Source organism: Tiliqua scincoides, chromosome 9 (genome assembly GCF_035046505.1).
Source record: "Tiliqua scincoides isolate rTilSci1 chromosome 9, rTilSci1.hap2, whole genome shotgun sequence".
NCBI classification, from domain to species: Eukaryota; Metazoa; Chordata; class Lepidosauria; order Squamata; family Scincidae; genus Tiliqua; species Tiliqua scincoides.
Window position 1 is genome coordinate 45,128,332 of NC_089829.1, and position 12,934 is coordinate 45,141,265.

General features: G+C 45.7%; 1 protein-coding gene across 1 annotated transcript in view; it reads right to left on the minus strand.

Annotated features, from left to right (window-relative positions):
• EDC4 (enhancer of mRNA decapping 4) overlaps nucleotides 1-9,143 on the minus strand; it is a 35,260-nt gene extending 26,117 nt beyond the window's left edge. Inside the window, exons 1-2 of the mRNA XM_066637305.1 lie at nucleotides 9,010-9,143; nucleotides 779-935 (exon numbers count right to left, since the gene is read on the minus strand). Of these exons, the coding sequence (XP_066493402.1) occupies nucleotides 779-935; nucleotides 9,010-9,085 (233 nt within the window). The 5' untranslated portion in view covers nucleotides 9,086-9,143. The remainder of the gene's footprint in view (nucleotides 1-778; nucleotides 936-9,009) is intronic.
• Nucleotides 9,144-12,934: the final 3,791 nt, after the last annotated feature.

A 12,934-nucleotide genomic window follows, 5' to 3' on the forward strand; every position in this document is an offset into this window, starting at 1 on the left:
CTTTTTGGCAACAGCTACATGAAAGCAAGGAATTTGTACAGCTGCACATTGTTTGGGAAACAATGCAGGTTACAGAACAATGTGAATCAGGAGTCACAAAACTCCATCTAGACCAGGAGCTGCCTGGTCGGATCCAGCGCTCTAAGATTCTCCATCAGGGGGCAGAGCGGTGACAAAGCCTTACATGCAGCAGTCAACGTTCATCCCCCCAATCTTCATACACACTCATGCCAGATAGCCGCTTCAGCCAGGATGTCGGTGAATAGAACCTTTGGGGTGACGGGCAGGAGAAGCGGCTGCCGGCGTCAGTCTGTGTGAAGATCAGGGGTGATGAACGCTGGCAGCCTTCATCACCCCTTAGGTGATGACTAAGACTTAGTCTTAGGTAAGACTTCACCATGGCCACACCCAGATAGAGACTCTTGGAGCGCAATGGTCCACAATTCGGAGACTGCTGAACTAGACCACCAAGAATGAAGCCTCCATTACTGTACGAACTTATCCCCGCTGCACTGGGATTAATTAAGGCACTTCCTCAATGGCTGGGCAATACAGTAGCTCAAATCTGGGCAGCACAGTAGATCAAATACTGTAGCTCAAGATCTCTCTGGAGCCAAATCACCTTAAGCCAATGATCAAGGACAAACCAGAAACCATGTCTATGAAGGTGAGATTGTTTGCTGAGTTGTTGACTAAAAAGCTTATCCCGTAAACCCACATCAAATACACCTTGAGAGCTCAGTTGCCCCCCCCCCCCCGCCCGAGCAAAGATACCTACATGACTTGCTTCTCTTGCAATGTTCCCAGGGGAACTGTCTGGGGTACTGGCTTGGCCAAGGAAGTTCCATCTCCAGCTGCTATGGGATCAGGTACCAGCAGGCCATTCAAATCTCCATTGTATGAACTGGGTGGTCTCTGGTTTTCATTCACTGAACCTAAGGGAGGGGGAGAAAAAACAGCATACTTACTCCTGCTTGCAAAACAGGCGTGTGAATTTTTTGGCCTGTCAGTCTCCCACTGAAGAATTCACTGTCCGAGAAGAGTGCAATATGGGAGAGAATGATCTCATTGAGGAGAAATATAAAGAACTTCTCTGTTAGGCACAAGCAAATGGTTCCGCTGCTTTTCTACCCAAATAACTGCTTCAGCAAAGGAGAAGCCAACAAAAAATGGTAGCAGCCTAGAAAAGATGCATTTGACATTTTGTACAAGGCTTAGGCCTTGTACGTGCTGTACTGTGATCCACAGACTGGCTGTTGGAATAGAGGAGTTTTAAAAGAAACAAAAACAGCTTCTCATGCTGAACAGCAGAGGAAGCATCCAAACAGAGCTAAGCACACTAGCTCATGTTGAATTCCAAAGTCACCACCAGGTAAGCAGCTCTTTTCCACTAAAGCATTAATGTGGCATCTGACCACAGAAGGCACAAGGAAAATATGCCCACTCAACTTGCCTGCATATGGAATTAATGCCACAGGACATGTAGATCAACTATGTTTGCACTCATCAGATTTTACAAATGGGTGGAGAGTTGGCTAAACAAAACAACCTTGACCAAGGGAGCATCAAAGTCTTTTTTAGACTGTACCATTTAAATACATTTAGCAGAGAGCTGAAGACCTGCGAGGCCTCCCAGAAGTCTGACAAAGATATAGGAAAAAAAGAAGCTTTAACGTTACAGAAACGATTACAAAGGGCCTGCAAACACTTTGTAGGGAACCAGATGCACTACTGACAGCAAGCCCCAAAGCTGTTGCAACAATCAAAGGTGTAGTTTACTGCATTTGCTGAGCTGCCGATTTATTTCAGGACTGTTAAGGACGGCTGCCAGGAATAATACTTGGAACCACAGTTCATTTTCCAGAAAGAATACAGTACAAGTTAATTTATACAAATGAAGAGAATCTTTGCTACTTGATAAATATCATTCTACTTGGATACTACTTACAGATTACTTAGATTACTTATAACTTGGTGTAAAATCTGAATTGCACTGCCTCTTCAATTTTTTTGAGTTACTTGCCAGGCTATTGCTCTATTTGGATACCATGCAGTCCATAGTTCATGCTAACCATAATTCAACCTATATTATGGTTTAAGCCTTCTGATATATAATAACAAATAATGGCTTAACTTTTCCACCCTCTCAGCATTCAGCTTCACTAATTCATAAGTTTATCCTTTTCAGGAGAAAGCAGAGCAGTGGCTGTAATTACAATCTGCCAATTTCAATATCATGCCAAACCATACATCCATGCAAACATGATTGCAAATCTTCTACAAAACAATCACATATGGTGGCTTTTCAGTTTAAGCTTCACATCACATCACTGCTAAGCTTCTTTATGCATGATTTGAAGATGTTTCTGAACCCCTATGACTGAAGAGGGCCTGTAGGATCTCACAGGGAACTCAACCCCAAAGTCTTTCTTAATTAGCTCTCCAGATATCACGTGCTATGTGTCTGTATATGCATCCGTTCTGGCAGAAGAAAGGCAGGGTATAAATAATTAAAATAAATAATAAATGTACAAATGAGGTGGCTTCAAAACCTATCTGCCTACAGCCACACCGCAGATTACAGGGTGTGTTGTATAATATTTCTAATAAGAAATCCACAAAGAACACAGAATGCTAAGTATCAACTTTCATTTTCATGTCACACTGGCTAGGAAAGGAAAGTAAGAGCTAAAGAGACACTTCCCACTTTCTTGCAGAATAACTAGTGCAAATTGATTTAGCATCTATTTTACTGCCTCCCCCACCATCCATCCTGGAACAACATGCATCATCAAACCCACACTCTCCCCTGCATTAAGTCAGTACCTTGAATGTGACAATTCCTTCTTTGAGAGAGAGAGAAAAAAATAGATTTAGGCAGGCTTTCTAGGACAGCCTTTGCTTAAATGCTGGAAACACAGCCTGGCTTTGGTGGCATGGCTCGCTAGCAACCAAGCACCATCACACTGCACAGCAGATATGGGCGAGGTTGTGGTAGGTAATGCCAAGAATCACAGCACACCAGGCTCATGAAATGGTTGCTGCTGCTGCAGCCATGGAAACCACTGCATGAAATAAGTGGACAAAAGGGGAGGGATCAGACCACAGCCTGTAAGAGCAGAGGTTGAGATGAAAATCCAGGCTGCTCCTTAGAACTAGAGTACGTTGCCGCTTAATGCCTGTGCTGAAAGGCAGCATGGTCTCTCCAGCACCAGCGTGGCTGAGATGCCAACACCATTTGCAAGGGCAGGAATGCTGCAGTCTTTGCCTCAGATGGAATTTACACACCATGTTTTTCCACTATTAAAAGTGATCAGTCCGTTCATTCTTTCTTATACCTTAAGATGGACCTCTTCTGTGCTGGCAATTTCACTTTAAAAATTCAAAGCCAGGGAAAAAAAACCAACAACCCCTCAGCTTACTTTATCTGATGAACTGTTCTTATTGCCGTACTAGCTAGACATGCCACCTGTGGATGGAGAGATGGTGCATTAGTAAGGGGATGTCTTTGCTCTGGTTGACCTGTCCTGTCTGGAAGGAGGCACACTGGGGCAAGGGCACAACCTGCCCAAAAAGCAGAAGAGGAGCATGGTTTAAGCAAGATGAAATGGATGTTTGCTGCTGCAGTCTGAGCAACAACTAAAAAGTGTTTCAGCCAGTAATGCTCAGGTGGTATATCACCTCCACCTCCCAAGAAACAGCCGACATTAACTTTCTCAAAAGCCATAGGATTCCTCATCAGCTTCACCTTTGTCTTGCCTGCATTCAATCTCAGCCTTAAAAAAAACACACACATCATCCACTTGCCCACAGGCTACAGACAGGGGTTTAGAACCAAGATAGCTGCTCCTACATACTTATGCAATGAAATATAAAGTATATAAATACTTATGTAAAGAAAGATAAACTAACCAATTAAGACTCATCTCCAAGGTTCAAATATAATCCCTCCAAGCACTGTCATATAGATGCTAAACAGCACTGGGGACAGTTCCAGACTCCATGGACCATATTCTGAATACACTCAAGACAGAAAAGATTTTAACCATGGCAACACCAGCTCAGATACCCCAGGCAGTCACTAGAAGGTCCCACAGAACCAGCAAGGAGGTATTCCCACACCTTCTCAACATGAACCTCAAGACACTGCTCATTTAGCAGGGCCAACATCATCAACATCATCTCTGATACGGTTGAGGAAAGAAGTTTCAAAGAATTATTAGTAACTCAGTGACCATATGCTCAGCAGACTTCCATAAAAGAAGGAGTTGGACACTGGTCAATATCTGACTGGGTTATATAGTTTTGGGTATAACTGTAAGGTCACTGCCTTCTTTAGTACTGGTAGGACTCTTCCTCCAAGCCCCATAATATGGGTTTTTCCTGAAAATTATGAATCATCAAGTTCTCCCAGTGCTCTAAGTAAATTGTGATCTGATTGGAATACTTATAAAAATTTAAAGGTAAGATGTGTGTTGGCAACCTTCAGTCTTGAAAAACTATGGTATCGTGCTCTGAATGGTGGTTCTGGAACAGCGTCTAGAGTGGCTGAAAAGGCCGATTCGGGAGTGACAATCCCTTCCACACTGGGAGCAAGTGCAGTCTGTCCCTGGTCTGTCTCCCTGGCTATGGGCCTTCCTTCTTTGCCTCTTTGCCTCAGACTGTTGGCCAAGTGTCTCTTCAAATTGGGAAAGGCCATGCTGCACAGCCTGCCTCCAAGTGGGCCGCTCAGAGGCCAGGGTTTCCCACCTGTTGAGGTCCACTCCTAAGGCCTTCAGATCCCTCTTGCAGATGTCCTTGTATCGCAGCTGTGAGCACTTTATACAACAACTGTGAAGTATCTAAACACTTCCAACTTGCTTAGTTCAACAATGCAGAGTTGGCAACATAGTTGGGGATGGAATAAGAGCTTTGGCTGTGCAAGTCAAATCAGGCACAATACTAACAGGACAGCTCTCCCAGATGGAATCCGAGTGACTTTATCAGCAAAGAATATTGCATGGTTGTCACAATAAAGCTGTATTCAAGACCCACTGATGGATTTTCCAGGCCTTGTGACAATGGTGGCCTAAAATATAGAAATCAGTGTGCAAGAATACATTAAGAGCAACCAAAGGTTCACAGACAGAATCACTAGATGGGTGGCAGCAGTGACCAGTAAATCCCACCACAGAAGTAAAAAATGTTGTCAAAGCAGATAGCAACTCTGCAACAAGGAGGTAGAGAACAACTCTTTCAAAATGGCACCAGGTGGCATTTCTTACTAGAATACTTAATTAGGGCCATGAGTTGGAGACACCACTCCCCCCTTGTAAAGTCCCCTTGCTAGTCAGCAGGTACAAAAGGAATGTGCTTATTTGGTCTCTGTGGAGCAGGAAGAATGCCATAGCTACTAGCTAAGCAGATAAAAACTGCTTTGTACTCATTTGTGGTTAGGGAAATGAGATGGGGAAAGAGGTCTGGTCTAGAGGGTAGAGCCTCCATCCGCCTGAAGATAACATCCACAAGGTCGCCAGTTCGAGGCCACCGGCACCTTGCGACCTAGGAGCAGCTGACAAGCTGAAGCCGAGCTATTCCATCTGCTCTGAGCGTGGGAGGATGGAGGCCAGAATGTGAAGCCGGATCGGAATGAAACACCTTGAATGTAGTCGTTCTTGAAAGAAAGAACCTTCTTTGAAATTGTAAAAATCCCTATTTAATAAGGGATTTAATAAAGCCTGCCTATGTAAACCGCCTTGAATAAAGTCTTGAATAAAGACCAAGAAAGGCGGTATATAAATACCTGTTATTATTATTATTATTATTTTATGTGCATAAAATAAGCTGAGTTTAGATCCGACAATCCTAGTGCACAATCCTTTTTCTAGCACCACAACCAAGGCAATGGGAACTGCTAATAAAGAGCACTACAACAGTGATTATGGGAGAGATACAATTACAAAGCAAAGCAACCAGAGGAAAAAAAAAATCCCAGACACACATTAACACCAAGATCACAGATGGGTTGCTGAAAAACACTACCTGCAAGCAAGGCACTGAACAGCTAACAGTGCAATCCTATGTGTATCTACTCAGAAGTAAACCCCACTGAGGATTACTCTGAAAGTAGTTTGCATAGCATTGCGGCCTATCTGATTTAAAAACTAGCAACCGCCCAAAGCAGCTCAGTTTCCAAACATCTCTAAGTTTTGCAATCATCAGCAGATGCACGACTCCACTCTAGCCATACAGAGTTTAACTGCTGCAAGAAAATAGCCTGAAACAAGCACAGAAAGTCAAAACCCATTGCCTGCAATATGCAAAGCACGGAGAAGGAAGAGAGAGCAGACCTTTTAAAGGAAGAAAAGCAGAAAACTAATGTGAGGAGGGGAGAGACAAAGCCACATGTCAAAGGGAATTAGTTTCCTTCAGATTCTGTAACTAAGGGCTAGGCCAGTGTTCTTCAACCTTGGGGTTGGGACCCCAATGAGGTTGCAAAGCCTCAGTTGTGGGGTCACAGCAACTTATGGGATGAAAAAGGTGGCAGACCACTGGACTAGGGCACCACCAGGCAAAGAGGGAAGCATCTGGTGTACCCCTTCAGGTACCAGAAGATTGTGTCCCAGTCCTGTTCAGGATCTTAGTGATTGTGTTTAAAACAGCTTTCACTATTGCCAGGCTTCGTGGTAATTTTTCTGCTCTCTCTAACAAGACTATTTGGCTACAGTGAACAGTGCTGGGAGGGAGGAAAAAGGGGAAGGAATGGGTGGCAACAGGGGCAGAGGTGGATAGGGTCCCAAGAGGGGGGCAAGGATCAACAACAGGCCCCCAGTCGCATACTTTATTTGGGGTCAAGACATGAAAAAGGTTGAAGACCACTGCTTTAAAGGAAGAAAAGCAGAAAACCGCTGTGAGAAGGGGGGAGGCAGAGCAAAGAAGAAGAAACACATGTAAGAGGGAATTAGCTTCCTTCAGATTCTTTTTTTAAAGAGCTAAATCAAATGCTACCAATGCAGCAGCAGCATCTAGTCATCCCTGTCACCATTTTTGCAGGGGGAAAAGGGGGTGTTTCCCCTGTGGGCCCAAATTCAGCCTCATTCCTTCAATTAATCTGCTCAGAGGCACTTTTTAAGTGGGTGCTCTTTTTTTATTTAGTGGGGGGAGAGTAACTGGCCCTCCTCACCCCAGTACTGTCTTTTCTAGTGCATATCTGCTCATGTTGCTTTTGCATCCTTTTAGATTGTGAGTCCTTTTGGGACAGGGAACCATTAGTTGTTGGTTTGATTTTTTTTTTTTCTGTAAACTGCTTTATGAACTTTCCGTTGAAAAGCAGTATATAAATACTGTTAATAATAATAATAATAGGCACTTTTTCCAAGTCGGTGCTCCTCTTTTATTTAGAAGGGGGAGAGTAACTGGCCCACCTCACCCCAGCAGTGTCTTTTCTAGTGGGTGTCTGCTGGTGTTCCTTTGCATCTTTTTAGACTGTGAGCCCTTTTGGGACAGGGAGCCATTAGTTTGATTTTCTCTGTAAATTGCTTTGCGAACTTTTTTGTTGAAAAGCAGTTTATAAATACTGTTAATAATAATAATAATAATAATAATAATAATATTTTGCAGTTTTTTTACCCTAAAGCAGCCAAACCCACTGAGATCAACGGGGCTTGCAGGCAGGGAAGTGCAGTCTGAACACGCAGATCCACTGCATGCTTTCTTGGAAATAAGCCTGGGTTTAACTGAACATAAGAAGACCCCGCTGAATCAGACCAAGGGCCCATCTAGTCCAGCTTCCTGCATGTCACAGTGGCCCAGCAGATGCCTCAGGGACAGCAAAAGACCTGCATCCTGCTACCACTCTCTTGCACCTGGCATTCGGAGGTAGCCTACTTCTAAAACCAGGAGTTTATTCATACCCATCATGGCTTGTAACCTATGATGGACTTTTCTTCCATAAATCTGTCCTCTCTCTCTTTTAAAGGCATCTAAGGTCAAAGCTATCACCACATCCTGTGGCAAGGAGTTCCACAAACTAATGAGTTGAGTTCCACAAACTAATTTTCCCCACATGCTGTGGGGGAAAATAAATATGTTCTTTGGCCTGTTCTACTCTCCCACTGCTGAAATTTGGGGGGGGGGAGGTGGTCTGGAATAGGGCATGAACCGGGTCGCAGTGCTGGACCACACTGTGAATCATAAGAACCCAGGAAGAGGCTTCTTGCTGGATCAGGACAAAGGGCGCCCATCCAGTCCAGCTTCCTGCATCTCACAGAGACCCATCAGATGCCTCATGGAGTGCCATGTGGGGAGCACAGGCCCTAACTCAGAAGTAAGCCTGAGGGGAAGGGGGAGGGAGGGACTTGCAGAGTGAGAACAGGAGGTGCAAAGGAACAGAGGCCCTGGTATAAGGGGTGCTTACTCAGAAGTAAGCCTGAGTGCAGAGGGGAAAGGGGAGGGAAGGGCATGCAAGGTGGGGGGTTGTTCACAGATACTGGTGTAGAGGACCCCAGGCCACAGCCTAAGGGGTGTTTACTGAGTAAGCCTGAGTGCAATGGGGAGGGGGGAGGAAGATGCAGAGGACCACAGGTCCTGGTCTAAGGGATGTTTACTCAGAAGTAAGCCTGAGTACAGGGGGGTGGGAGGGACATGCAGGGGGGAGGTGGGAAGTGCAGAGGACTACAGCCCTCCCCCCCCCGTCTAAGGGGTGCTTTCTCAGATTGAAGCCTGAGGGGAGGGGGAGAAAGGGACATGCGGGGTGGGGGGGGGGTTGTTCTCAGATGGGGTGCACACAGGCCTGGTCTAAGGGGTGCTAACTCGGAAGTAAGCCGGGGGAGGGGGCTTCCCCTCAAGCACCCCCTCCCGTGCTCAGTCAGCGCCCCACAGAGAGAGCCGCCCAGCCCCACTGCACGGGCTGGGGAAGGGCCCCCCACAGCTCCAAGACAGGCCAGCCAGGCGAAGCCCCTTCCGAGGACCCCCGCTGAGCCCCCCCACTGGCCCCCCCGGCCCTTCCTCCTCCCGAACCCCCCGCCTCACCGCCCGGCCGGTCCAGCTTGAGGATGTCCCGCAGGTGCTGCGTGGCGTCCTCGATGTCGATGCTGGCGGAGGCCATGGCAGCCCTGCGCGTCTCGCAGCCGCTCCTGCCGCCCGGAGAGGCCGAGCCCCGACTCCCCGCCCACACTTCCGCTTCCGGTCCGTTCCCCGCCCCGCTCCCCCGCGCGCCGCTGCTCCGTCGCCCACGTTCCGCCTGCGCGATGGTTCCGGGGGAGGGGCGGGGAGGGCTCAGGGGGCCAAGCCCAGCAGGGGCTCCAGAGGGCGTCCCAGGGCTGCTGCCAAGCTCCATAGTTGTGACACCACTGCGGAGAAGGCCTACCCCAGCTGCCCCCCACTTGGGACAGAGCTGGCACTTGTAGGCCTGAGGGGAGCAGGCCCTGCTGAGGCTTCTCTGAGGGCAGGTCCTGGGCCGCTGCCTTTCAGTCAGTGGCCAGGTTGGCAGACCACACCCAGCAGTGACACTTGAGGTGGTGCCTGCTGGCACTTTGGGCCCCCTGGCCCTGCCCTCCGGCACCAGACCAGGCTCTTCCCACACGCCTAGGAAATAAGCAGGGGGCTGGGGCCTCACCTCTGATGTTGCTCCTCCCCAGGATGAGCTGCCCCCCACCTGCCCCCTTTCCTCCTCCCTCTTGTGTCCTCAAAGCAGCCCTAAGAGGCATCAGCCGGAGCAGAGCTGGCCCCATGACTGAGGGTCAGACAGCCAGAAGAGGCTGTGCAGGATTATGCAGATCCAGCCTTGTTACACACGGATTTTTTATACACGGATTTGACTCAACACAAATGGACTGCAAATGAGGAGGACTGTGCTGATCCCTGGAGAAGGGGGGAAAATGCATCCCTTCAAAATCAGTCTTAAAAACTGAACAGTCCTTTAAATAGCCTCCTTAATGACAGACGGGCAGACACACACACAGGGCAGCTGGCTGACCATCCATCGATCCTTCTCTCTACAGGCAACCCCTCCCTTCCCCCTGAGCATGTGAAGGAAAGGTGATCACTTTGCATTGGTGAAGGGAGGGACTGAGTGAAGCACCTTTGTAAGGAGGAGCACTGATTGATGGATTGTCTTCTTAATGACTCTTATCTTACATCACAAAGGTCAGCAAGGCTGTTTTTAAATCACAGAGCAAAGAAACTGTTTTTCAAATTGATTTGCTATAGTGCGTTTTTTGCCATCCACGTGAGTGCTGGGAACGGAACCCAGGGGAATAATGAGGCTCAACCTGTATCAACAAACAGTCCCCTGCACAGGTTTAGAAAGGTTGCCACAGCCCCACTGGTGTCACAACCCACACACTGAAGAGGACTGGTCAGGTCCAGAGAGGCTTTCCTGCCCCTTCTAAACGTGCCAGGAGAGGGTTGCCCTTCTAGGAGAAAAACCCAGCAACCCTTCCCACTCATGAAAGCCTTTATGGTGATCTCGAGCACACTGAGAACTTCTACCTCCATAAACCTGTTACAACACAAGCCTGTCATCTTCATCCCACCCAAAACCACCTCCATCCTCATGACCACAATGTGATTTGCTATTTCAAGGTCACAAACATGGCGCTTACATTCTTGCATATAGGTAGTGATATGGATGCTGATCCCAATGTTAATACAATGGAGTGTTGGATGTCCTTGAACATTGTTGATTGCAGCATATGTATCACACAGGCAATGGGTACAATTGAGCCTGAAACAGTCAATATATGCTGACAAAACCTATGTAAAATATGTGTGAATGTTTTTCAGGGTTTTCTGACCATTGATGAAGAAGTGCAAATGCATTGTTCAGGTGGCCAGGCATTTGGGTGGTGATGATTTTGTTGACATCCTTGAGGAAGAAATGGAAGCATTAATTGAGGGCCATGGAGAAACACTGACTAACGAGGAGTTAGAGGAGCTGACAAAATCATCTACAGAAGTTGACAATGACGAACAGGAAGAGCCAGCAAGTTGGAATCTTCATAAGTTTGCCGAAGTATTTTAAGCATCAAAACACTTGAATGATTTAAGTTCTAAATACAAACCCTCTATGGAATGAAGCCTCAAAATCACATGTGGTATTACGGACAACAAGACACCATACCAAGAAATGTTTGAGGAGCTCAAGAGACAATAGCAGCAGTTACCAGTCACTAAGTCTCTCCAGAAAAAACTAGTAACGGCAGATGAGTCTATGCAACCAACCTCATGACCTCAACCACAGCCAACCGTTTGGATTACAACTCACTCTCCATCACCTAAGCCTGACCCATCTTCATGGTAAGTTTTATGGGTAATTTGACCGGTAATTTTAAGGATATGCAACTTCTGCATTATACACCAACTTCTGAACCCAACCCTTGCATGAGATGCAACCTGACTGTACAGTGATTTTTTAACCTACTGACATAAATAACTTTTTCATAGACAAAGGGCACAGTCCTAACCAGGTCTACTCAGAAGTAAGTCCTTCTTACTTACTCTCTTAAGTAAGTAAGAAAGAGGGCTTACTCTCAGGAAAGTGTGGTCAGGATTGCAGCCAAAGGCTCTGTTCTTTTAATAGCTGCATGAGAAGCACACAAATGAACAGGAGCTACTTTCCCCTATCCTTTCATTTACTGCCAGTCCCCTTTGCTGAGTCCTATTCAATTCCATATAACTTTTTCCCATAAAAGTTAGCAACAATGCAGAAAGTAGCCTAATCACAAAGTAAAGGATGGCTGATATGCCAAAAGTTTTCATTATGAGGTCAGGATACAGTATCTAAAATGTCTGAATTCGTTTGAAATATTTTTAAAAGTTCCTGCCTGTTAACAGACTTCTGTTAACATTAATACATGCCTGCTTTTACACCAATAAAGATTAATCTCACTATCCCTTCATAGCTTGTTTGAATAAATATTCAAATATTCAAACTTCAAGATAGCTGAACTGCTACTGAGGTAAAGTCTACTGGTAAAACATCTGCTTTGTATACAGAAAATATAAGGATCAATCCCTTTTGTTCAAAGCTGCTTTACTGCCAGAGTAGAGGACAGTAGGCAAGTCAATGGCAGCTTCATATCTATGTAAAAATTCCAGGTCTCACATCTAGATCTAGATAATCAGCAGATACTCATTTCTCTCCATCCCCCAAGATTTACCACAAAAATATGTAAATTTTTGCATAACTTTGCATAACTGTTACTTCTATTCCAAAAACCACAAATCACGGGTTAAGGATCCCTGGGGTCTTTATCTCTACCTACATCAGATTTGTTCCAGCCTGAAGCCCTTGCATATCACTGTAACAGAATATTCAGGAACTGAATATTACTATTTAATACAGGATGCTTACATGGTTAGAGTTATTACAAATTATTAGGCATTACATTTTCATTTGTTTTGCTACATTAACTGTTAACTTCTGTTGAAAAGCAGTATATAAATGTTTTTAAAACAGGCAAATGGGCCTAGACAACCAATGAAAACAAGCACAGGTACTTAAAACTAGAATTTCCCCTACCAGAAGCCCATATAGATCAATAAAACAGGTTTACCTTCTATAGGCTGCTACATAATAATTCACATACTGTCCTTCCAGAACATGCTAGCAGCATACACACTGGAAATAACTGGATGATGTTACATTATTCTCTTGACAGGCTGCTTCTTCCTAGGCCCAAACACCTCTCCGGTAAGTTAGAGAATTATGAAGTTAGGCATTGGAAAAGTACAAGCAGGATCATATGATTGTTTATATAAAAAGATTCCCTTACAACTCACCCACCCACCCAGTCTTTTGAGCATTAGAAAAATCAGAAACAAGCCTGGAGCACTAGCAGCCATGAAGGTAGAGCTGTAGGGATGAGGCTGCCCCACCCACCAACTTAAACCAGACAGACAAGGATGAGAGCTAAACACATGTTCTTATCTATTGCTTTGTTGGGGCAAGATA